Source organism: Manis pentadactyla, chromosome 12 (genome assembly GCF_030020395.1).
Source record: "Manis pentadactyla isolate mManPen7 chromosome 12, mManPen7.hap1, whole genome shotgun sequence".
NCBI lineage: Eukaryota > Metazoa > Chordata > Mammalia > Pholidota > Manidae > Manis > Manis pentadactyla.
In genome coordinates this window covers 53,040,974-53,068,124 of record NC_080030.1, presented here as the reverse complement: position 1 = coordinate 53,068,124, position 27,151 = coordinate 53,040,974, and the positions used below count along the sequence as shown (strand labels likewise).

Below are 27,151 nucleotides of genomic sequence, written 5' to 3'. Positions count from 1 at the left end.
GGGGAAAAAATCAGTCACTAGAAACAGACCCAGAAGTAACAGACACAAAGGAATTAGCAGCTTGGCCCATGTGATCTGGCCGACCTTTGGGGCTGGAAGTGTCAGCAGTGAAAACACAAGGTGTGGAATTTATGATAAGAACCAATGGGAGAATCACAGAGCAGGCCTTGGGCTCCTGAAGCAAGGCTATGCTAGCTGCAGGGGGGTATTACATAGTTTTGAAAAACAGCTTCTGTTATGCTACTGGGCCCTTGTAGAGATAAAACCATTCGACACCAAGTGGTTACCTACCCAGACCTGCCCACCTTAGTGAGGTCCTGTCAGAACTGCCACATCAAAAAGTTGGCAGGACCAGCAGCAATTCCATCTTAAGATGGAAAGGACACATTCAGGAGCAACCGTGAGTGGGACCAGAGTAATAAGCAAGCCGCAGGAGCAGGCAGCCTGGATGTCCTTGCTGTCGCGGTTGCACACCCTCCCTCTTCCCCACCCTGTGGTTGTTTGGAGGGCCTGCACTATCAGCTGAAGGAAGAAGAAAAAGCTTGAACTTGGTTTACCAAAGAGCTGGCTTACTATGTGGGTGCAAGCTGAAAGTGGACAGCAACTACATCACATCCTTTTGGGGATGACTTTGAAAGACAGCTACAAGAAAAAAAATAGCTGCAATCTTCCTTTTGGTAATGGACCTGGTCACTCATTTTGTAAGGAAGGAAAGGTGAAATATATATGGAATCATGGCAGTGGCAAATGAGCTGGCCAGCTGGTCAGGAGTTTGGAAAGAAAAAGAAGGGATAATTGAGACAAGGAGGTCTGGGCATAGAGTCATGTGGACAGACATACAGGAGTGGGCAGAGAACATGAAAACCTGTGTATCACCTATTGATGCCCACCAGAAAGCACCCAGCCCAGAAGAGGCACTAAGATACCAAGTAGACAAAATGATATAGCCTGTTGCTGTTAGCATCTGCTGATGCCCGCCCAGTGCTGGCACAACGTGCACACCAACAAAGTGGCAGTGGTGGCAAAGACAGAGGCCATGCACGGACTCCCAATGACAGGGACTCCCAGTTACAAGGCTGCCCTAAATACTGCTGACTCTAAATATCTAACTTGCAGCAAGAGATACCAGTGCTGAGACACTGGTGAGGCTGTGACAAGACCAACTGGTCATTTGATGCCAAAGTGACTGTATTGGGCCCATTCTTTCCAGGAAGGACCAGTTGATTTGCACAAAGGTATCTTCGGTATGCAGTTTCCCTTCCTGCTTGTAGGGCCTTGAAGGCACCACAATCGAGGGCCTCACCAAATCTCTGCTCTCCTGGCATGGATTTACTGCTCTACACATCGTAATGTCCAATCAGGGAGAGTTAGCCTATGGTTGCAGGATCCACCGGTCCTCTCACATGGTGCATCACCCAGAAGATGCTAGCTGGGTTGGAAGCCATACCCTGCCAAGATAGGGCACTGTCTCCTGGACACAGTATCCTTACTAAATCAGAGAGCCTACATAGTGCTAGATCCACAGTAGGAAGGATACATGGATCTGGGAACCAAGGCGTGGAAACAAGTGACCCCACTTACTATCACTTCCTTTGAACCACTGAGGGACATAGGACTTCCCACACTACGGTTCTGGGCTCTGTGAACCCAGAGGTCCTTGTTCTCAAAGGTGTGTATCCACCCTAGGCAACCCAGCAAGGGTCCCGCCGAACTGCAACCTACTGTTGCCACCTGGGACTTTGGACTCCTTGTGTCCAGGGACAGCAGGCAAGAAGAGCCATAACCTTGTCAGAGGTAATTGACCCCGAAGGTCAGGGGGAGGTGAGCCTGCTGTCACATGACTCAGAGGACCCCCTGGGACACCCTTGTTCTCCCCACCCAATTGTAACTGTGAGTGGACATGGGCAGCAGCCCAGGTCTGAGAAGAGTTCGGCTCTCAGGGTCTTAGAGCCCTCAGGAACGAGAGCTTGGGCCAGACCAGCGGAAAGCCACCAAGCCCGGCAGAGGTGGCAGTTGAAAGGGAGAGGAGTGGATGGGGGGCTGATGAGTACCAGATGTGGCCTGAGCCCAGCGCTGTGGTTGGCCCCACCAAACTCCTCTTTCCAAATTCCTCCTCAGGAAAGAAGTCCACCAGAGCCCTGGAGGAGTGGCTCTCTGTATGTTCATGGGGAAGCGGATCCACATGCAGCAAGGGCTGGACTGTGGCAGACGTGGAGATATGCCACTTAGATCCCCTTTCAAGAAATGACTGGCCATCCAGCCTCGAGAACGGTGGTCAGCTGACAGCCTCTAACTGCCGACTTCATCGGGTCCGCCTTAGCTTTCAAGCTGAGGTCACGTTATTCTCTAGGCAGGAAAGGCTGGTAGCCAGTGATTTCACCATGCTGTGGGACTTGAGGGCACGCTTGTCTCAGGGCGTCACTTGCCAAGGCCAAGCAAAGAAGTGGTCGAAGATCTGGCCATTTCTGCCCAGCACAGGACTCCTGCAATGTGCCATCTTCCCCAGCAGCCCTGCCGGGCAGATTTGCAAGGCCAGCACCGCAGTCTGATAGCTCCCCCACCTCATCCGCCTTCCTCCCTTCTCCAAGGTGTTACACTCCAGTAGAACATGTGGCGTTCCTGACTGTCTCTGCCTACTGCCTGAGGAGCCTAAACCGGCATCGAAATACAGGAACTTTTCTTCCCAATAGTTAAAGTGGAGGCTCTGAGGTGGGAAGCATATTCTGTCAAGAAACAGAAAGGAGAATGAGGCCCAATCTTTTGAGTGAGGGAACAGCGACAGTTCTTAAAGGCCTTGCAGATGACAGCAAGGAGTTAGAGTCCTGTTCCAATTATAATATTCAGTTCTGGAGGATTTCATTCAGGGGACTGCTATGAATTATTTTTAACAGCTTATTTTGTAATGTGAACTGAGAGCGGCCGAAGTTGCTTAGTAAAGGTAAGACCAGTTGGGAGGCTTTGGGTCGGGACATAATAGTTTGGGCCTGTGGGTAGCAGCAGAAATGGTGAGAAATGCCTGGATTTGTGAAATCCTCTGGCAGTATGCCTGACATGACTTGCTTAAGGGTCAGATGTGGGGTGGAAAGGACACAGAGGTGACAGGATGAGCCCAGGTTTGGGGCCCGAGCCCTTGTGTGACTAGTAATGCCATTAACTGATAAGGTAGGATGTGGGGGGAAGTATGATTTAGAGATAGTAAATTTAAAAACCTCTAAATGCAGATTTTGAGTAAGCAGTTGGTATACTCATCTGGAGTTCATAGAGGAAGTAAGGACAGGAAATATTCAGGAGCTACCAGTATATATATTTTGCTAATGCTATGGGATTAGATACAGTCACTAAGGGAGAGTGTAGATATAGAACCAAACCAGGTCATATCATTCCCCTTCTTTAAAAAAAACCTTCACTGTTTCCCAATACTACAAAACAACACCCAGATTCCTTGGAAGGACATCCCAGGTCCTCGACATTGTTGCCTGAGATGACCTTTCCAGTCTCATGACCCACTGCTTTTCTAGAAACATCCTTTCAGTTACATGGCTTCCCCTGAACATATCGCCTCGTGCCTTGCCCCTGCTATTCCCTCCATCCAGAGCATCCTTCTTTTGCCAACTTCCCCTGCTTGATGAAGTCATCCTCATCCTTAGTCTTAGCTTCGATTCACCACAACCAATCCCTCCCCCGTCTACCTAGTCAGAAACAATAACATCTTCTGAGAACTGTATGACTCCACTGTGAAGTGCGTGAGACCTGACTTACCCAATGGCTCTGGAGGTAGACAGCCCGAGGCTGGTGTGGTGGCTCTAATGTGATCAGTGGACCAGGCTCCTTTCTCTCCATCTTCCACAACATGTGACTCCCATCCTCATTCATGCCTAAAGGTCGCAAGAATCTTGTTCCTCCTCCAGCCTCCCATCCCTTCAGGGAGAAACAGGAGGGAGGAAGCCCCAAGAGGGGGTGCTGGCACCTAAGTAAGGAAAGGGCCTTTCCTGAAGAGTCTCAGACTACTGCTCGTGTCTCATTGGCCCACACTGTGCCCTCTTGACTACAGAGGAGGCTGCAAGGTACCACGTTTAGGTCCAGAGCATTGCCAGCCTGAACCAATTTCAGGCATTCTGATGGCAAGAACGCATGTTGGGTGGGGGGCCAGCAGGGTGTGTGGTGGGGTCTGGAGTGTTCTTCCTTTTCCTCTGTGTTCACACAGATGGGTCTTGTGGGACAGTTAGTTGTTTGGGTCTTTCTCACTAGATCTGAAGCCCCTTCCTGATACTCACCCACCTTTTTCTGTTCTAGGACTCCCTCATCCTTACTGAGCACATGAGAAGCATTTAATAAAGGGCCTTTTTTTTATTGCTGAACAAATGACTTCAGATTTGGTAGACCTTGTTCTGTGAAGGAAGGCTGGCCTGTGTGGGAGGCAGTTTAGAGCAGCTCATTGAAAGAAACTGTATTCAGTAACACAATAGCTCATTACAGGAGAACAGAGCACAGGAATCAAATGGGCCTCAAGAACCAGGCCCATGTTTTATCCGAAACACCGTCTTCTCCAACAATATTCTAATATTTGCCAAAGTAAATTAGCCTGCTGTGCTCATTTCATGATGGAATCTCAGAAACATAATTGCTCGTATTCGATAATTGTGCTGAAAACACATTAAGGCAGAGCCAGTAAAGCCACCCTGTTCTCCTAGGATGCCTACCATGGAGTTGCTTGTGGGGTTGGCAGGTGGGGAATAAGATCATGATACAGAAATGCCTCCTATTCTTTGCTTGTCATGATTCTCCAAGAATATACTCTCACCCTTACATGAGCAGGGGTGGTTTCCATCAACATTCTTCAGCAACAGGAGGGCAGAAGTCAGATTGAAGTTGAGGCTGCTTCCAACCAACAGACCAAATGGTCCTTGGCTTTCCTCTCAACTCTTAGGAAAAACAGGATGGAAATCATTTAGCCAGGCGTTTCTGTCTGTGACTGTCTGGCACTTCAAGTCTCAGGGCTTCAGGAAGGGCTAACAAGTCTATCCTCACTGAGTGTTAAAATAGGATATGGTCTGTTAAGGGTAGCGAGCCCCCACTGAGGAAACAAGTAGCAAAGCCAAAGATGCTGTGTGTTTCAGGAATGAGTCTAGGTTCCCGTTTCCCTACAACACAGCCATGCTTCTGAAGTTCTCAGTCTCTCCATGTGTCACCCATCTGAGCTATCCATCAACACACTAGTCATATGTTTTCAAAAGTCCATAGGACGTATTATTGAGAGTTGTTGTCCCATATGTCCTTTTAGATGGCACCATCCACAGTGTCTGTGATGTTCTCTCTCCTCTCTGTTGGGTCCCCACCTCCCACAGGCACCGTCTGGTCTTCACTGCTGTTCTGTTTGTATCCAGCAAAGCACTCCACAGTTCTGTACCAGAAGACCTCATTATTCAAAAATGCATGTACAAATAAAAAGAAATAAGGTTCAAGCATTTACTTTACAACTGTTTTATTCAAAGCAAATTTTAAAAACCTGATATATTTTTCCTTGAAAGAAATGGGGGTTTTCAAAATAGTTTTATAATTAGTTTTGATGTTGTTTATCTTACCTTCAACATAAATGATTTATATATTAAGTTAAAGTTTTGTGGTATCCACATACATTCTAATCTTTGTTTAGGTAAATAAGCGATTTCATATTCAAAACAACAATACTTCTCTAAAATTTAGAAGCAAAGATCCTTGTGCCCCATGGAGTAGACAATTGCTCCAAATGGGAAAAAGTCTTTTTGCCTTTGGCCAAATGTCAGGTCTTGATTTCTTGTTGTGTCAAAAGAAGTGTTTCGTTTTCTTCAGAGAACAGAAGGAGCCTCAATTCATTAGGTATGTTTCTGTCTCAAAGATGCATCTAAAATGTCTATTTAAGGTTTTATTGTATAAGCCTTAGGATGATTTGACCTGGCAGTCCAACTTTTAGAAGATATTTTCATACCCAAAAAGCTGAGAATTGGCAGCTGCACTGTAGTTAAGGCCAAGAATCCTGGTACTGTCATCTAAGGTCCTTCTAATGAAGAAGACAAGACTCTGATTTTATTTAACCACAAATAAGGGAATCTTAAGTACACAGCAGTTGGAGGGGAGCGGGGGAAGGAGCCACAAGAATATGACATAAAAATAAATACTTTACACACTTTTTTCCCCCAAGTCTAAAAGTGTTAAAATTCTAACTGGAGAAGATTAGAAGCTAATTAGCCAATTCAATTATTTATAAAAAATATAAAAACTCACAAACCAAATGATGCAAAAATCCTTTTAATCTAAAAACTCATGTCCCAGGGCTAAGTAATAGCCAAACCCTGCCATTTTTAAATCAGTTTTTTTGACCAATGAGAGCTAATCAGCATTTCCTTCAAAGTAAGATAATATATACTAGATTTTGATAAACCTTTCTAGATGAGGACATGATACTGCAGGCAGTTCAAGGAAAAATAGCTGTAACTTTTTCTTTGGTGAAACCAAATGGATATCCAAAAGTTAGCAAATGTTGACATTCCTGGTGATAAGAAATTGCCAAATGGAAATTTAAGCTCTGGTAAGAACAGGTGTAGAAGGAAAAGCCCCACCCACAGTTCTGTAGTGCAAGTTTTCAAATTTAGTTTGGAAAAATAATTTTATTTAACAAGTAGGAAACAAATTCCAGCAGTGTATCACTCAACGCCTCTTCTCTCCTCTCTCCTACCCTCTCTGGATGTGTGCACCATCATTCCAATTCTCAAAGAAGGTCTCAGCCGCTACTCAAGGAGGAAGTTCATTACAAAATTACCCATATTTCTAAACATCAGGCTAATAGTTTGTGTGTGTGTGTGGCTGCACAGCAGCAGGCTCCAAGTTACAGCGTTGCCACTTCCACGTTTGTCATTTTTACAAAAAAGAAACAAAGCCTTTTTTCCCCAGAAAAAAGTACCTGAACCAATCACTGAGCCCTTTCCCAGGTTTTTGGGATAAGCACAACAGGGCTCACCTCAACAGCACACCTGTGCATATACCCATGCGTTCTGCACATTGAGAACCAGCAAACCTACTACCTTTCTCAGAAGTAATGGTCTTGTCCCTTCTTCTGGAGCTCACTAACTTCCATAAACATGACACTTCAACAAAGCAATTACCAACTAGACCAGAAGATTCCATTACTCAACCTAGCTTAACTCTCTTTCTCCTATTTCTGTACATGTTGTATGTGTGTGTTTGTATTTTTTTAACACAGGAAGCATTCAAAACACACACACACATCCACCCCTCCACACATAACCCAGCATTTAGCAAAGAAAAAAAAAAAAGTCTTCCCTAGGAAGCACTTTCAGAAGTTAAGCTTCTACTTGCTTTTAAGCCACAGGGCAAGTGCCAAGTGAGTCCTCAGTAACCCTCCCCTTCCACTGCAGGGCTGGCAGTGCCTGGGGCCGCAGCACAAATGCTGGGTGGGATCCACGGGCAAGGCAGCAAAGGGTACCTGTCAGGCTTCCTAGAGTGAAATGTGGCGCAGCTCCCCCATATCACTGGGGAAATGCAGTCTTGCCCCTAGCTCTCTCCTCTCGGAGGACCTCCGCTCTGTTCCGACGGACCCCTGCCCTGTGCGCTGGCCGTCCCATCTGCAGGGCCGGGAGCCGGTGCCTGTAGCAAGGCGGCGGGCCCCCCTCCACAGAGCAGGCTGCCTTTGTCCATTTCATCCCCCACCAGTCCATCCAGTGAGCCTCCCCTGGCAGCACCCAGGGCCCGGCGAGCCTTGTTGTCTACGGGCTCCAGGGCTTCCCCTTCGCCTTCCGAGATGACGGTCATGGGGCTGCTGTGGATCCGGTTCCGCAGGCTGTATCTGCTACTGGCTGCAGAGGGCGGCGTTCGGCTGCGGCCGTACCTGGGGCCGGAAAAGGACAGACTCCGAGGCATCAAGCCTTCGTTCCTGGCCCACTCCTCCTGGGCCCTTCTGTTCTTGCTTGGGGAACAGCTGGATGGGCTCTCCGGAGTGTCCGGTGCAGGCTCTGACCTTGACCTCTGGAATCTAGGGTCTGTGTTCTTGAGCATCTCAGCAGCTGACATGCGGGCACTGGTGTCTGACCGACTCCCCTTTTTCAGCAGCAAAGCTTTGAAGTTGTCGCTGCTGGTACTGCTCTTACGGACGCTTCTCTGAATCGATCCCACTTGCTTCGGGGAGGCCAGGCTGGGAGCAGCACCGGTAGGCGTCACTGGTGGGGAGGGAGAATGGTTTTGGGAGTGATCATCATCTGAATCTTTACGGCCAAGGACTTTCCTCTTGGATCTAAAATTTAGTAACATTAAGATAAAGGTTAACTCCTAACAGGCAACAGGATGTCAGTCACAACTGCCCAGCTTCTCTTCTCTTACTGAGTATTCAGGTCACCATTTATTAAGAGTTACTGTAAAACACTTGTTTTTACTATGGAAAATCACCTGTGCAAAAATAATTCATTTTACTACTATGTGTGCCCATGACTCCACTATGATAACTATTAACTTACGGCCATCCTTTTCTCACCTCCACCCTCACTGGATTATTTTGAAACAAACCTCAGACATCATATTAATAATGTTGGATAGGACTGTTTCAAAGTTTCTAATAATTGCCATTTTTTGTTTAACTCTTTTATATTGAACTGGTCCTGAGTAAATTTCCCTGCAAGGACCACACTTTCTGCTCTTCCTTTTCATGTTTGGTGTTAGCTTGAACAGGCCTGATAAGTAAGCCAACTCCTCAAATATCCTCTATCCTCAAGCAGGTCCCCACCTTAGGTTTTAGAACGACTCTACAACTCTACATTCTAAGTCACTCCAGAGTTTGAGATAAAACCATTCTTCCTTAGCTCATATGTCAACTTCTAGAGATCCAGTTTTCCAGAAAACAAAGGTGAACCTTCTGCAACAGATCCTGTTCCCTAACTTTAGAGAACCGCTAACTGATCAAGAAAAATCTGAGCAATGTGGGTGGAGTGTGAAAGAGGAGGAGCCTTCAGGGAATGGGAAATGTTCCCTGGGGGTGTTTCTTGCCCTTAGTCTCTAATAGCCTCCCAGTCCAACGGGTTTTCTACCGTGAATGAATCAGAGATAATAAACAGATGAGCCATCTGGACCCTGGTTGGTCCCTCCATAATGTCTCTCAGCTAAGTGTAGGGGAATTGCCTTAAGGACACTTAGTACATTTAATAAAATAAATGCTGTCAAATTCTAGAATGTGCAACAGAGAAAGTTTGAGCGGATACTACCTGTACATACAGATTGAGACTTGAGTCTGGGCATTACCAGATTTTAGCTGTGTGAGCTTCGACCAGTCACTCACCTATGCTGCACCTTGGTTTTCACACTTGTAAAATGGGGATGATGATACTAACCTCACCAGGTTGTGAGGATTCAATGACAGAAAGAAGCCCTGGGCTAAATCTCAGAGATCTGAGTTAAATCCCATATAATATGCCCTTGCTCTGTGACCTTGGGCAAGTTAATGTTTCTGATCCTGTTTCCTATCTAGAAAGAGTAATGACAGTAGATAGCTTGTAGCTTATTAGTAAAGATGAATCCAGTAATAGCCATAAGGTGTCAGGCACAGAGCAGGTACTTGTCATTTAGACAAATATAATTCTTTCTTCCTGCCACCAGGTCAGGCCTCAGTGCTGTCTTCACACAGCCTACACAGCCTGCACAGCCAGGCACCAGAGAGGATGGGCCCACAGAGGCTGCCCTGGGCTCAGCTCCCAGGGTCCTGTCCATGCTTCTGGCCAAAAAGAAGCCACCAAAGCAGAAGACAGGAAGTGGTAAGGACCCTATAATAGTCTGAAGGGTGGCCAGAACTGACATGGTACCGTCCCTTTGGGACTGCAGAGCCTGGCCTATGATACTTCAGTTTAATGTCACTGCTCAGCTGTCACCAAGAGCACTGCTCTGAAATAAGTAAATGACCAACTGACAAAAACCACAGAAATAACAACACCTCAGCATCTGAGAGCTGGGAAAGACTTCGGATGGTTTGGTCTGACCAGAGAAGGTAACCGAAATCTATAGCATGAAGTTACATGCCTTAATGCAAGAACTAGGACCTGATGGAGTTCTACCTTGACCTTGCACTTATAGAGGTTGCTCCTCAAAAGCAGCTCTGCTCATCTCATTCTTGTAGGAATTGGCTTGTGGCATCATTTTTTATTTTGTGTTTTTAAATGGTGAGGGTGTGCAGAGGTCCACAGAAGCCACAGCTATACTTGTTTAAAGCTATGGCCTTTAACTGTAGACTTAGAATTAAAAGACAAGATGGGCATTTATGAAAGTATTGTTGTTTCTCAAGAGTAGCAGCCCTCTCAGATGAGAGTTAAATCTACACCTATGAATACTATGCATATATGCATTGCCATATGTGTATGGTGTGTATGTGTGTATTTCTCAAGGAGATGACTATAAAAAGTGCTTAAACAGTTAACACTGGCTTAAAAACTAATTACTTCAATAAATATAAAAATTTCACACCTCAACTGGTGTTCCACATTTTCCATCTGGCTTTAAATCTGAAGTGAATTAATTTGTACCATAAAATTTGAAAGCTGTGCTTCAATTTAGATACTCTTTTTTCTAGATTATTAGCTTAGGTGCTAAAAGATATAAAACAAACCTTAAAAATCACAGACTTTAGTTGGATTTTTATTATGTCTGCTAATACATTACCAACACTAACACAAAAATTAGCAGGTGTTCTTGATCCCTTTTTGCAACCCCATACCCTACTTGGCTTTTATTTTTATTATGTGTACACAGAACAATATAGGCTGGCTGATTTCTACATCTGCAGTAAATATAACTCTCTAGGAGGAGAAACCACAGATTCTTCAGCACCTTAAGGTGCCCAAAAGAAAATACAGAAGAGACCTTTGCCGTATTTTTAGGAAATGCACATAGAAATTTGGCCCTACAACAGTTGCTTTCTCACTGAGTGAGACCAAGTATTTAGTACACAGTAACCAGGCAACACATCTTTGTGGACTATGACAAATAAATATGCCTGCATAGTTAGCAACCCAGTGCATTCCATACTAAATGAAAGACATCGAGTCTTGAAGGAATGAAAGAATTTCCTAGGAGTTAAATTCCAATTGGTTTCATTTAATTCAGAAAATATTTATTGAGTGCTTATTATGTGTCAAGCATGGTTAGAGTTAGAAACATCTGTGTAAATTTCTAGAAACGCCACTAAAGTTGGTTCAAAGGATGCAACACTGTTCATTTCCTGGTGTTGAGAAATAATTTGCTAAATAGTTTGCTAACTTCGTACTTCTAATGAGATCAAAGAAACCAGTCAGACAATGTTAAAATGGCAGTCTTTAGGATCTTTTGGGATATTAAGCCAATACTTGAGCCAAGAAGTAAAGAACATAATTCTTCACAAACAACTTAATTTACCAGTTAAGTTTTTCCCTGCCAAGTCAGATATGTATATATTGCAAGTGGAAGTTCAGGAAGGGACGGCACTATGCTTTTCATCTCATGTGGTAGTCTTTTCAGTTAGAATCCAAGAATTGGAAGAACAGTCTTGATGCAAGGTTATTAATAGAAAATCCAATGATTTTATAGCATGTTTTGTTTCAGGAGGAAAAAAGGGACCTTGACTCAGGGCAATATAAGGCCTTGGCAGCATAAACGCATTCGTAAGAGTTATCTGAAAATACCATGGTAAAGAAGTCTAGAAGAAAGCAAAGGGTTTATATAGCATTATGGTTTAAAGTACTCACACATATATGTCATTTTTATAATGACACTGTTGTGGGAACACTCGGCTGTTTATAGTAAGAAAAATAAGGCTGTAAGTAAAACTTTGGTAATAAATCATATTCATTCTTCAAGGAGATCACAGGCAAACAGTTCAGGCAGTTATTTTTAAACATTTACATTTTTTTAAGCCCTAAATTTCTGATGCCAGTAGATGGCACTAGCAGTATACACTAACAAACATTTCATTCTTTCTTCTGCTGTAAAAAGATTGTACTCTTGTTTAGAGACATTTACGTAGTCCAAAAAACTGCATTAGAAAATCCTGTTTTTTCTCTAAAATGAAAATAACAATAAAAATAAAACACCCTTAGAAAAGATAAAGTCCTAGAGAGCTAGTCTGTGCGTCTTACATCCACAGAACACAGCCTTCTTTACTGTGGACTAGACCATCCGCTGCTCTAATCCAGTTCTTGTAAATATTCTGTCAACTGATTGACAGACTGCACGTCTTGCCAGCAAGAGCAGCGCTGAGCAGAAGGCATTGCACTGAACCTGTCCCCCACATCATCATAACGATCAGTGCAACGAAGTAAAATGCAAATTAGGAATCAAAGGAAATAAAATATAGAAATATAATCAAGCTAATGAATCCTAACTGGGTGACAGAAGAAACCTCAAGGAAGAAAAATAAATTGAGGAACCATTTGCAAAGGAGGGAATCATCAAGTCGATTAAAATAAGGAGTCTGGGATACCTGTGAATAGCTGCAAAAAGGTCTTCTGTGGTCCGGGGCCTACTGGGGGTCATCACCTCATCGCTCTCTTCCTCCTTAAGGAAGTCACAAGCCTCTGCGGAAGACCCGGCTCTGTCTGTCTCCGGCACTCCAGCTACAGAGGAACAAGCAGACAAGCCCGAGACTCGCAAGTGACTTGGATTTCAGTCGGCAGCGAAGCTCCTGAATACCTCCCTTGCCCTTCCCCACAGGGCGAGACCAGAGGGAGGCGGGTGAGGTCTGCAGTTTGATATTTTACAAAGACAGGAGGAAATGGTAAGAGCTCCTTCTTTTCTGTTAAAGTAGAGAACTCCTGGAGCTCTCTTAAATTTTGTTGTAACATTTCTTTCCAGCTCTCCTGCTGGGCGATTAGTCATTGCTACTCATACCCAGCCTGTTGCAGATCCCCCCCTCCTCTGTTTTCTGACCTTCTGTAAGCTCTACTCTTAGATGTAGATATTTTTTAATTTCATAAAATGCCACGTTGGTAACCCAAGTGTGAGGCAGCACGGGAAGCCCACATACTGTTTGAACATGAACATGCACCAGCCGCTTGCCTCAGCTGCATATGGTCGGAGGGGAGTTAAGAGAGAAAAACCATACTCACGCCCTGGGTCCTGTAGAGATGGGCCGCCCTCCACGTTGTCCCCGCCGTCCGCACTGTTCTCGGGGCCTGGCTCCTTCCTGGGGGCTGGCAAGGCAGGGGGCTGCACCATACGGACACTGGCTCCCACGCGGCTGGGGGACGTGGACCCTGCAGCTCCTCCCTCCGGAACTGAGCTGCCCGCATCGGGCTCATGAGAGCCAGCCCCGGCTGCACAACTCTCTTGCGCCTCTCCCCTCGTGGGGCTGGGCACCGCTTCGCTCACGTGCCCCGTGGGCTCCGCTGGGAAATTGCTCTGCGGAGGTGGCACCACAAGGAACAGTTTGGGCTTCTTGGAGATGGGGGGCGGCTTCCTGCTGGGCGCAGGACCGTCGGGCTCCTGCCGAGGCGCGCTCCTGTGCCCGGGCCCAGCCTCTGCCCGGTCGGCGCGGCCTGGGCTGCAGCTCCGGAGGCCACGCTCGGCTGCACTGTCCTGGTGACCCTGACTCACGCTCTTGGCAGGAGACAGGAGCGAGCTTGTCAGGGAGGCAGGCTGGCTTTCACTCTCCATTTCATTTATGCTATTTCGGGACTTCAGGAGAGCAGATGGCTTTAAAGGATACTGGGGAACGACTGGAGTTAGTTTTTCCTGAGATACTTGTTCATGTAACAGTGCTTCCTGGGTTCCTGAGTTCTTCCTCACCGGCCTCAACTGCACCATCTGCAACACCTCCGCGGTTACCAGAAGCACGGGGGGCCCACCGCCCTCCTTGCTGGAAGGCTGCCTACAGGCCTCTGGGGAGGATCCCGGCTGGCCAGATTTTTTGAAAGAGGGCCTGGCATCCTTCACCAATTTGGGGTCCAGAGGTGGGGCAGGTGGGGGAACTGAGGATGCTAAGGAAGGTGGGGGCAGGGGAGCCGATGAAGCCAGAAGAAGGGGGCTAAGTGCTGTGGGGGGAGGGGCATAGCACGTGGTGGGGGCGGGGCCAAAGGGAGGAAGCACTTCCGGTGGCGGAGGTGGGAAAGTGGGAGAGTGAGGCAGAGGGGAAGCTTCGGGGGAATCGGCTACAGGTGGGGGAGGAGGAAGAAGAGGAGGCTTGTCAGCAGGACGCAGAGATGGCAGAGAAGGGCGAGGAGGGGCGGCAAGGGGGGAGGCCAGCCCGGAATCCAGCTTCCTCACTGTTCCGCTTCCCTCAGTGGAGGTGCTGGACGAGAGAGACGTGGAGGACGAGGAGACAGACACGGAGGATATGAGAGAGGACTTCCGTTCCGGCACCTTGGGCTTGGTCTTCCCCTTCCCATTTACTGGTGACACCGACTTTAAAAACACAGGCACAGGGGTGAGTGCCGTGGGCGTGTTGGACTGGCTGGAATACCCACTGGATGGAGACGTGACTCTGTGGGACTTCTCTGGTGATGGGATCTTTGGTTTGACTGCGCCACTGGGCCCTGGGGGCACCGCGGCCCTGGCCGCGTCCCGCACGGGGCCGTTTGGCCCATTGCCAGCAGGTGCCCCATTGCTGGCTGAAGGGCCCCCGCCCAGGTTCCGCGGGTCTTCCTGTGCGCCGGTGTAGTCAATGTAGTAGCCCCATGGGTCCGTGTACTCGGACTTGATGCTGCTGGTGTCGCTCTGCGAGGGCGTGACCCCACACAGCGAGTGGACGTTGGGGGTGGTGGCGGAAGTCATGCTGCTCGCCGCACTGGCTGTGCTCTGGCTGCGCGAGCGAGGCAGCCAGGGCTCTTCAAAGTCACTGCAGGGGCTCTGGGAGGGCGAGCTGCCGCCCTTGCCCGGCAGGTTCAGCCGCAGCGAGTGCTGCAGCGAGGCAATCAGGCTTTCGTTGAGCTCCTGCCCGTTGGACTGGATGCTCCTCTTGGGCATCCTGCGCAGGGAGTCCGTCCGAGAAGGTGGCAGAGGAGGCTTCTTTGCTTTCTTCAAAGAGATGTTTCTCGAAAGGGGTCTGTCATGATAGTTTAGCTGGTCCCCTTGGTTCTTCTCAGCTCTTCCATCAAAAACACTGACCACGCTGTGCCTGGGGTTCCCAAAGCCATCGCTGCTATTGCACAGATTCCCGGACCCACGTGCAGCGTCCGTGTGCAGAGGTGTGCAGGAGCCGTCCTGGGCCTCTGCATACAGAAACCCGGTGTCATCTTTGTTGAATGCTTGGTCCAAACTGCCACTGCCCATGTTACCTACAGGTGTGGAGTGACCAGGAGTTGCCGAAAGTGGCTTCGGTGGGGACACCTGCCCGTTCCCTGAGGCACTGTACTCCCAGGGCTCTGTGCTGCCATGATGCCCCCTGCCTCCTGAATAACTGGACTCACTCTTGCCATCCGCATCCAGGGGGTGCACTGGGAAGCTCAGGTTGTTTCTACAGTTATAGGCTATGGCTTGGGATCCATTCTCCCGAATTGCTGGGGTATTGAAAGGTACAGCTGAATCACAGAGGGACAACAGCGTCTTTGCATTGGAGGAATGGGAATCTAAGGCTTGTGGAAGAATGGTGGAGTGACCCTCATTCCAGTAACCACAAGGAGCCAGACGGTCATCTTTACCAGCATGCCTGGAGAGCAGGTGGTCTCTGGATTTTATCTTGGGGTATGAAGATGAGCTGGTAAGTTTACTGTCCAGCTGCCCTGAACTCTGGGCAGTGTGAATAATAATAACCTCTGAAGAGGAAGAGAGTGTGGCATTTGGGATGATGCTGGTGGAGAACGTCGCATGAGGAGAAACCACACACGCTGGGCTTGTTACATTCTCACTCTCAAAAAGCCTCAGCTCCTGGGACTTGGGCCTCAAAAGTGCTCCAGTGCCTGAGGCTCCTCCTAAATGTACGAAGTTTTCATCTACTTGTAGGTAATCCCTCTGGTAGGGGAAAGTGCCGTCCAAGTCTTCTGTAGGGCCCAGGGCACCGAGCCGTGGCTCCAGGGGAATGTTTGCCCTTGCTCCTGAGCGTGGGAGACTGTGGAAGCCAGCATCGTTGTTGAGGCGAGAAGGGAACACAATGCCTGCAGAGTCGCTCAGCACAGACATGTTCCCGGAGGAGCCCGGGAAGTGGCTCATCTGGGCAGCAATGCCTTGTCCCTTTTGCGCTCTGATTCTTCTCATTGAAGGGGGTACGACTTTCACTTCCTCAGTCTGACAGCTGGAGTCCCTGGTTGCTGAGCATGGCCCAGGTGACTGACAGCTGTCAAGCCTTCCTAGTGTAGAGTAGTGCTCTGGGGTGTACACTGGGTGACCACCCACATCATCGCAGCCTATGCCGGATGCTGGAAAGAAGGCAGAAAGAGGCTGGTTACCTAAAAATAAAATTTAGTATCTCAGTTCATCACCCTGTACCCTCACCCCCTTCTGGCTCTACTGTACTTAAAAACAAACAAACAAGACAGCACTTTTCTTCCTACTTGATCTAGTTTTTTTTCCTCCTTTGGCAGCTGAGAGTTTAGTTACTGAGAGCTCCCAAAATAAAAACTCTTATTATGAATTTCATGTACTTCTCTTAATTTGTATGTCAAATCCTCTTATTGATGAAGTGGTACAGATGGTATTCTCAGGCACTCCGTCTGAGATCAAGGCCGAGCGCTCTGTGGAAGTAAGCTCCTTTTGGTAAAGATTTCAAGGTAGCCCTCCACTCACTGGCTGACTGCACAGATCATCTGTCAAGCAGTGACCGTCTTCCTCAAAGACAGATGAACGCACTGGTTCAATGACAGGGCTACGGAGATACCATTTATGAGGGATATTGGTAGAAAATGGTGTTAATTACATTAATTTTTTATGTCAGGAGGAAATCCTAAGAAAAGATGATTTACAGGCCCATCTGTGTTTCAAACATCTCATTATCCATCTTGAGCCGCTATCATCTGTCAGTGACATTCAAAATTCAATAGCAATCTGTTGCGTTCTTGTGGGAAAAGAGCAGCAGGAACTGATCCAGTGAACAGTTCCTCCAGTTAGGGTTATTCATATCTTGGAGCTTTACAACCAACCAAACAGAGAGTACTATGTTTAAAAAAAAAAAAGAATCACAAGGAAAGCCAAACCAAGCAGGATGGATGAGAAAAAAGCCTTAAGTGTAGATGATAGATTTCAAGCTACCTGGGAAGGAGCAGATGCTTTAAAAAAAAAAAAATCATCAGGCTAAGAACTTTCCCAATGTGCAAAGAGAAAAAAATCAACCCATGCACAGTAGTCATTAGAACACATTAATTTGTGAAAAATAGTGGCAGAACCATAGTTCTCTCTACATTGTTATCTTCCAACAAGGACTTGGAAAGACCTCAAGCACAGGGCTGCTGGGCAAGGTGAGCTGAACACCTGCAGCATCGCTGCCAACCTGGGCAGAGACGGCGGTGGTGGGGTTGGTTCCCTACCCCACAGAGTTCAGCCACCACCTGCCATATGTCCCTGACTGTGGGACACACACATGGCCTTTTACTCATCCAAATAGCAAAGGTCATTACTAACATGGCAGTAATGTTCTGTATCAACCACACAGATGTCATCATGCAAGGAATAAAGCGTGAAGCCCCTTCCTTCACCATGACGATGGAGAATCGTTTTTACACCTATACCTTTAGCCAAGAGGATCTATTTCCCCTCTGTAGCCTCTGCCAAGTACACTCACTGAAGACACACACCCAGTCATACATGTTCACACAGTCACACATATACACACGAGGTTCTCCCTCAGGAAGAAGGGAAATGGGCAAAAGGGAAGGCACAGAAGAAAAGCCCATTTTGAGGGAAGAAAACAAAAGATGAGTTTTTGCCATTTGGTATTTTAGAAGGTGGGAGTTTGACTTCTGTGGCTGTATCAGTTTGCACCAGTATCTTCCAAATATTTAAGATACCTTATTCTATTCAACAATGGATTTTATTATCTTTTTCTTTCAAAATCATAGTATTGGCATGGTTTCAGTGGTAGACTTTTTAACTGTCTTTAAGAGCCATAAACAAAGTCCTAATTCTTTCAGGTAACATTTTTGAACATGAAATCATTCCAAGGGGGATGTAGCCATTTCTTCACCATCTGCGACCTAGTACAACTTTCTCATAAAAAAAAAAGTTTTCTAAAGATTTAAGTATAAAACAACTCATATGTCATTTATCATAGGGACCACCAATATTCTATTCCCAAAAAGATCCTCCAACATTTTCATAGTACAAAAAGTGTCACAGTATTATAGGACACAGATGAATGTTATATCGATTAGAGTTAAATAGCAAAAACATACAAAAAGAGAAGTACAAACAAACACAGCACTCAGGTGCTGCTAAAAATCTTGATGGCTTTTTATCTGATTTTACAACATAATATAAAGAAATAATGATATATTTTTTCTTTAACTTATATAATACTACAAAGGGATGCCTAACTTAAAAGATACAATCAATGATAAAAATCAACTAGTTAGTTTATTTAAGGTTTAGTACATCAACTTTCAAAAAATCTTGTCAGGTCTCTAGTAATGTTCTTAGTACAAACTATCAAAACTTATTCAGAATGGGATTCCTTTAAGTGAGGCTTTTACTGCTTGGAGAATATGCACGGGCATAAGTTCTGGAGTATCCAAACTATTTATTCAGTAGCCAAATGTAATGATATACCAACAAAATAATCTTATCTGATTCTAAAAGATGAAACCTTTTAACAGGTTGTTCAAATACATTTCTATGTATTAGATAGTAAGAGTAAAGAAAAAATCAGAAATTTTGTCTGATTCATTTAAACGGAAGGGAACAAATGATAAGCCATAAATACATATTCAACAGTGAACATCACACCTGGATTTGAAAGTATTATATACTAGCTAGTCTCTAGATTTCACTATTTATGGATTTTGAAGTAAAAACTACATATAATTAGGCACAATATAACTGTAATTCTAGAAGGATTTGTGGCTAGATTATTTTTGAAATCCTAAGTCCCAACAACTCGGTTAGTGTCTAGTGGACGCTATGCTTCATATGACCTATGCTTCATACTCAGAGAAGAGTAATTATTAAAATATGAAGTGTTTGTTTTGATAATCATTAGTTAAGTAATACAAAGCTTTCAAACCAGACAGTACAAAATATTGGGAGAAAGGGCAAGGTCAACCAGAAGTCATAAAATAAATGAAAAAAATACATGATCCATTTTTTTTACTATATATTACTATATTCAAATGTTATTTTCCCTTACTCTATCCACCAATCCTTCTAACTAGTCTATAAAACTAGAGTCATTGTCTAGTTGTCTTATTTTCTTTTTAAACTAGCTCTAACTTAGATATAACTATCTCACTTGACCTTTAATGGTGATCCATGTCCTATCACCGGCTGTGCAATGACATCACCTGTCTGACGTCTGGCAACAGTTACAACACAGATGATGTGGGGAAAGCTATTTTCTGTCCTCCAGCATTAGTGGTGTTTCTACATTACGTATGAAAGAGACACGAATGTAGGCTCCAGGGACTCAATCACTGATTTAAAAAAATATTAAAATTACAGAATATAGGACTTACTAGCTGGTGATCATCCAGTAAGATCAAAGAGGCAACTGAATTCTTTGCTCCATACTGGGTGTTTCAGTAATAAAGGTATTTTATAAAAGTGTATATTTCTGAGGTTCTAGAACACAGTATATAGATAGATAACTCATATTGAACACTGATGTGTATATGTACCTTTATCTAGGTCAAACTATTTTTGGACTCTTTGCACAAAGCCATCTCAAACCTACTGATTTTGGTTGGAAAGCCACTTAAAATGAAGCCTACCTTAAAACATCAACCTTGTTATCTCACAAAGCGCCTGTCTTTAAAGTCACTCCTTTAAAAGATCTTCTTCTAAAAGATCACATCTTCTAAAAGATCAGTTAAAGTATAAATGTTACCTGGGTGCTATTAAGAAATTAACCTACTAGGCATCTACTGAATATATGAATACATGTTGTTTCTCCAATTAGTTAACAGTCACCTAAAGGAGGGGAAAAAAAAAAGCCTGGAAGAATGAGACACAGGAGGGCTGGCCCAGATCTAGAAGCAGATGCAGGGGCATGAACCAGACAAACTTCATAAATCCTGTGGATGCAATCCTGCCTTTGTAATAAATCCCTGTGTCATGGGATAAGATGAGCACCTGCTTGTCATCTGGGTCACCTGTGCTACCTAGAGCAGAGGCAAAGGGTTACTATTCTTGTCCCATTGCTGCTACAGTCTGGAAGGCACAGCATACCTATTGCAGAAGTGGAATGCAGAAAAGAAGAAAATGCCAGGTAAAGTAGAGTGAGCCTTCCTTCCCTAATACAAGGCATTCAAGCAGGGGTGTTGGGTTAAAAGACACAGGAACAAGGTCTGTAGCACCTGGAAGCTGAAGGGCCACCTCAAATTGCTATAAGAGGTATGTCACTATTATTAGGCTGAATAGGCAAAAGACTATAAGCAAAAGACCAAAAGACAAGCTGGCAAATTAAGAAATAATGTGCTGAGTTTCTAGAGTACAACCTTCAATAGCAAATAGAAGTAAAAGCATCAGGTGAAAGTAACTCTAAGGAAATAAGCCCATAGGTGGCAGAAGAGAAAGAGGCAAATCTCAAAACAGGTAGTCTACGTGTTCCACAATAATTACACTTAGCAATTACTGTTTATTGTAGTACCAGGCACCAAGTGCTTCACCTGTATAAATTCATTAACTGCACAACCAGATGAGGTAGGTTCTAGTAACATCACCAACCCCCTTCTGTGAATGAGGAAGTAGACCCAAAGAGGGGCAGAAGCCAGCTTGGAGCCACCCAGAAGGGAAGGGGCAAAACCAGGCCTCAAATCCAAGCAGTTCGGTCCCAGAGTCCCTGCGCCCCACCCAGGATGCTGTGCTGGGCTGCCCCGGCAGACATTCCCTATGAGCTGTTAAAAACCAGGGAGAAGTGAACAGAGCAAGAAAAGAATGAAAGGATTCTCTAAAGTATATATAAAGATAAGCAGAAACAAAACTTTTAAGTGAAAAATGAAGTAAACAACCCTCCTCACTAGCACCCACTGCCAAATTTTTTTGTTTGTTTTCTGTTTTATCACAGGTTGAAAACTATGAATCAAAAAGTTTCGTGGAAGTACTATGCAGGCACTGTCCGACATAAACGACTGTGTCCTATCGTGCTGGTATTTCCTAATCAGCCCACAACACTACTGTTTCTTTGACGACAAAATGGCACCAAGGTTGGCAGTATAACTAATGGAGTCCATATTCATAATCGGAAGTCCTAGAGTGTGTTTCTGGATTTACCAAAACGTAAGATCTAAATGAAAAGTGCATTTAGCTGTGGAAATACCCAATGCTCAAGGTACGTGGAGATGATGACATACTGTAAATGTCCATCATCCCCGTTACTAGTTTTCGATAAGTTCTTACTCTCACCTTCTCACCAAAATTCAATAAATCATCTGCATGGGTTGTTAAGGTTTATACCCAACACCTCATTCAGGAACGAAGCTGGGCCTTTGGGGGCACCGACGGCTATCAGAATGTATTGATGTCGTAAGCAGCACAGATGAGGTTAGCATAGTAATGCTGAGCAGCAGTGACGGGCAACAGAATACAGTTCTGATGAGCCATACCTAGCTCCTTCTGTATGTTGTCAAGGACGCCTGTAATAGTCTTTCTCCTTTTGACTTTCTTCGGTCGTCTTACCAGAGTGTCTGTGTAAATAAGAGACCGCCGAAGGCTGGCCTGGCGATCGAAATTCTCCCCTAATGCAGAGCAGCAGAACAAGCACAGCAATGTTATTTTCAAGCAAGCTGACACCATGCATTTCTTCCAGAAGCTTGTTGTAAAATGATAAGAAGATAGTAATAATGATGTTAGCCAGTCATATGATGGATGAATGCTGAAGGGAAAAAAGGAAGGGAAGCACATTATCATCATAAGGCTCTTTTCCAATGTCTAGGTGTGTGTCCTTCCAAAGGGAGCAACTTCATCTCATTTCCAAATGGGCTAGAGTGGCAAATGCAAACTGGAGAATAACACACTGAAAAGAGTGACTCTGTGTTCTTTAAAAAAGGGATTATCTTGAAGTGTTTTCACACAGGCCCTCTGGTCACAGAAATCACTCTTTATATCAGCATGCATGTAGTGACAGAAGTGAATATATTTTATTCCTCTGATCAATTCCAGACACCAATATAATGTCTTCTCCTATGTGATGAAACAAATAATAAAGAATTCTTAGATGAAGAGCTTTTTCTTTTAATCAAGGAGGTGGACAATTTGGATAGGCTCTGGTAACTGCTATGGTGTGAGACACAGCTACAATGAAAAACAATAAGCCTTATAATGAGAAAGTACTTTTATCACAATGAGACTCAGTAGCACTGCTGTTACTAAAGCTGAGCTGCTTCTCTCCATTTCATAATCACTTTGTAAAGTTTGACTTTAATCCGGTATTCCAGGTAATGCTGCCATCAACCTGGAATGCCACATCCACAGAGCTTTCTTCTTTCTTTCTAGAGTGCAAGCTTGTGTGATTAACCCACCATGGGAAACTATGATAGAATCAAGTATCAGTTATTGATTGGTTTGCTTTAAATTACTTGCCAACTTAATTAAGTTGGCATTGACCTTGTTAAATGGTTATCCTCCTGAAAAAGAGATCTTAAAAATAAATATATGCACACAAATTATATACTTCCATCATTCTTCTGTTGTAAGACAAGTTATAAGAACATTCACTCTTTTTAGCAATAGACACTTATTCAAAGTGGGTATATTGTGCATAATGTACCTTCTATTTAAACTGGAAGAAAGTTTGAAGAGAATGGTATCTGATCAAAACAGGATAAAAGATCTGAATGATTAAACCCATTTTACCTGCTAAGGCGCTAAGTTAAATAAACACTTGTAAATTTGAAAATGCTTGCAAATTTGTTCCTAATGGAGAAAAACAGAAATGACTGAGAGACCTTGGAACCATCACTGTGATAAATGGGTCACTATGTATAATAGCATATATGGCATTTGGAAGGGGCAAGTCATGACTTCAAAGGTCCATGAATGCCCTGCAACACATGAAAAAATATTCCTTACATCAAGACATTAAGATTGGACAAAACAGTAATAGAGAGTTGCATTTAATCTTCAGTTTCTCTTCCTAAGCAAAAACAAAAGATGAACCACCCAAGCTCCAGGGAAATTAAGAAACAAAGCACGAGGATGGATATCTAAGACACACCATCTAAGGCACCAAATTCTCCATCCTGCATCATGATCTAAAAGGTGTCTCCCCTGCTGGGCTATATATTTTTTTGAGGGTAGGGACCATAATTCATGTACTTTAGCATACCCTGTGGCACTCAGCTCAATGTCTGACACAAAGTACTTATTCAGTAAATATCTGTTGAATTGAGAGCAACTGAATCACTCCCTTGCATTGAAAAAGGCATGAGTTAGCCTTGGATATACTAAGAAATAAACTTAGCTAGCTCAACATCAGCACAAAGCCAGCTTGTAAAAACTGTTTAGGTATGCTTACCCACCCTATTTCTTCTAGGTGAAAGAACTGTCATCCCACATGACAGATTATGGAACATACTCATATGTATATTTTATTTAAAACGTTTTTTTTCCTTCTCAACTCTTATAACATGATGAGGCCCTACTATGACTACAAAGATTCAAGCTATTTTCAAGCTGGCAGCTCACTGTACTAATGTTCTATACCTCCATGCCTACTGGGATTTACTCTAGATTGGAAATAAATCAGCATTTCCCCTGCTGAGCCTTACTGAAAATCAAACTAAAGGGTCAATGTTCACCCAAATAAAGGAACACATAACAATTCCCTACCGGAGGTTACTTTTATCTCAACAAGCTTTGAGGGCTTTAGAAATATATCATTTAAAGAGCAAGAAGCTGCATAACCTATGTCAATTTGACCACTGAAAGTGAAAATTTTAAATTTAATGCTTTCTTATACCAGAATATTAGAAAAAAAAGTCTCTTTATGAAATACATATATGTATATGTGAACACACAGATCCAGAAAAGGGATTGATAAATATGTAATTAGGTTATTACATTTAATTTCTACATTTCTGAAAATGTTAGTTATTGGATTAAAAGTAAATTGTATTTTGACATAACTTACATTGCTCATTTCTGTACTGTCATTTACCTTTTCTGAGTGGCATTTTGAAGCCTCCTTTTAAACTCTGTGTAATTCATATCTACTTATCGATCAGGAGAGACATAAAGTTCAAAGAAATGATACTGTCTATTGTAACAATGTATTTCATTGCAAATAATTCTTTATTTCTGAAACTCTAGTTCCTCTATTTTAAATTTCCTAATCTCATGACAGTGCATTTTATCCTGATTCTATTAAGGATTGTCATATTTCATAGCACAATCTTCTCATCTTACTATGCCATTTATGAGGCATTTAATCTAGCCAATGTAACTACATTTCTGCTGCATATAATCAATCAAATAATGTAATGTATTTTCTTATAGGAAATATGCACCCATGTATTTCATCAAGCAATAAACAATATACTTGTTCTGAAACATAACTACTTACAAAAATAATCTTTAAAAAAATATGATCTGAGTGAATGAGAATCACATTAAGAAAGATCAGCAATGTTATTTGCAAAGGAAGTGGAATAAAATGCAATAGTATTCCTGTAAGGCTTAAGTACAATAAAAGTGGAAAAATGTACAGATTTAAAAACAACTGATACAACTGATACATTTACTAAATTTCTCCAGAATTCAAAATAGAGTTCTAGCTGTAATTTTTAAATGTCTGGTAAGGTTTTAAAAATATTTTTTAGTAACTATCAAAATGCTACTAGTCCTTTATAAGCTCACCTGTGCCATGGCAAAAAATCTAACAGCAGTCAACAGCAGTAGCCTCAGAAGTACAGCAAAGGTGCTCTGGGTTTTCATCCTGATTTTTTTATGAAAACTCATTCTTATTGGTCACATGATTTTATAAAGATCTGGCCCTACAGGCCATGTTTTGTACAGACTGATTATCAATGATGAACATTAGTACTAGTCATTAGACTATTAGATGAATATTAGCAATCTATTTCTCTTGAACACACAGCCCAATGGTTGAAGTTATTAGCTCTTAACATGTTTATTTTATACTTTTTACATTCCCCAAACACTGACCTATCCTCTTTGTGGGCTATGAAAGTGATAAAGCAGGAAAATTTTGGCATCTTTTAGCAACTCTCCTGTTTGTGAAATACCATCTTTGAGCTTTACATACCTTATCTGACTCTTTATTATCACAGATGATTCAAACCTGAGCATAATATTCCATAAGAACTTGAATTTCACATTTGGCAACTAATATTCATACTCCAGCTTAAAGTAACATATTCTAAAAATTTTATATTCAAAGGAATATATTTTTATTTCAAGATCGTAGAATTCAAATTATGGAGACAAAAATATAATCTTACCATCCTATTAAGTCTTTAAAAATATTTTTATAGTTAATACTGTTAATTTGCTTGATATCTTAAAGTAATTTTTCCCCTTTTCTATTTGAGAAAACAAGAAGATGAGAAAATCTACCATTCAAAAATCTCACAGATCTTACATCCTCACTTCTAAAAATATTACATAAAATAGGCTTTTAGGAGGGAAACAATTTTTTTTCTTACCTGGGATCATATTTAGAAGATGTTGCCATATAAACAAAATACTTTTTAAAAGCAATTCAATTTAAAAAGACACGCACTTGAGATGAACGGCTAGACCACTGAGTTGTTTGACATCAGCCTTTAGTGACACAGTCTTCTAATCTAACAAGCAACATACTTGATACACACGATTCATATATGTATATATATATATGTTTTAGTATTCCCTTCATTAAACAAAGAGAAGGAAGCCAGACTGCAGCTATTTACCTTTGATTTATAAATGAAATGCTAAGAGCATACAACAAACAAAAGCCAGTCATTCTCCCAAACACATCTGGGATCTGCCCAGCAGAGCATACCCGTGATGTTAATAGGAACCACATCAGCCTGGACTGTTTGGGCTTGCTGCCGCATCTTCTCTTCTGGTGTCGGCAGGGGAAGTGACTTGGTCCAGTTTGTCTGAGTATTAAGGTCAGAGAATTCACTTGAGGTTGGCGTTTTAGGTCTCCTGCTGGAAATGGGTCTTTCTTCTTCGGACAAAAAAATAGAGCACTGCAGGGAAAAAACAGTGAGAAGAAGCCATAGTGTGTAAAGAGCTAGCAAAAACATTTACAAATATACTTATTAAAAAAAAATTAAACTGACTGAAGGCCAAACATTTTTAAAAATCAGTCATTTTTAAAGAACAGAAGCAATGATTTACAAGAAAACTACTCCTCGTCTTGGACATGACCCATGATATATATGATTAACACTGGCCTTCGTCTCTAAACCATGAGGCCTGCAAAAGGTTTTGCTGATCCACAGATCTTGTTTAAGCTCTTCCTGTTCTTCCTGTATTTATTGTGGTCAGAAAGCATATGGATTTTGTTTAACACTAGAAGCCCAGAGAAATATCACGGCTGTGGCCGTTGGTTTCCATTTTTATTAAAATTTAGTTTTGCTCAAAGTAATTTCTAGCTTCAATCTCATTTCCTTCAAGCTCTGACCTCAAGAAACATTTCTGAAATGATAAAGCTATTGCTCAACTAGTTGTCCTCTTCAGAAACCATTTATATGAAAAGAAAATCAGTGTGAAATTGTTAAATTATAAGAAACTGACTGAAAGCTCTCCTCTGAGCCTTATCAGAATTCCATGAAAACATTTCTTGGCAGTGTCTGTTTTGATACAGATTAACATCCCAACTGGAGAGCCCTTCTTCAATGCCTTTCTTCCCATAACATCTTAAAAAGCATAAGCAAGAAAATTGTTTGGGCGAGCATTTTATGATGGGCTTTACCAGGGTCCCACACACAGTCTTGGAGTTTCTATGACAAGGAAACTCCAAGAACTCACAAACAAACAAACAAACAAACCATAACGTGCTCAGGAACAACAACAGAAAGGGTAGCTGCCTTTTGTTGGAAGTGACAGTTTATAATACGCA

General features: G+C 43.3%; 1 protein-coding gene across 6 annotated transcripts in view; it reads right to left on the bottom strand.

Moving 5' to 3' along the window:
• Positions 1–5,465: 5,465 nt before the first annotated feature.
• Positions 5,466–27,151, bottom strand: part of NHSL1 (NHS like 1) — a 219,462-nt gene continuing 197,776 nt past the window's right edge. For 4 of the 6 annotated variants that reach the window (XM_057489155.1, XM_036903675.2, XM_057489157.1 and 1 more), the window contains exons 4-8: positions 26,084–26,276; positions 21,684–21,815; positions 13,110–16,352; positions 12,485–12,617; positions 5,466–8,284 (exon numbers count right to left, since the gene is read on the bottom strand). In XM_057489155.1, coding sequence (XP_057345138.1) covers positions 7,549–8,284; positions 12,485–12,617; positions 13,110–16,352; positions 21,684–21,815; positions 26,084–26,276 — 4,437 coding nt within the window. In that variant the 3' untranslated portion in view covers positions 5,466–7,548. The remainder of the gene's footprint in view (positions 8,285–12,484; positions 12,618–13,109; positions 16,353–21,683; positions 21,816–26,083; positions 26,277–27,151) is intronic. The other 2 variants (XM_057489156.1, XM_036903676.2) reach the window with 1 other exon arrangement.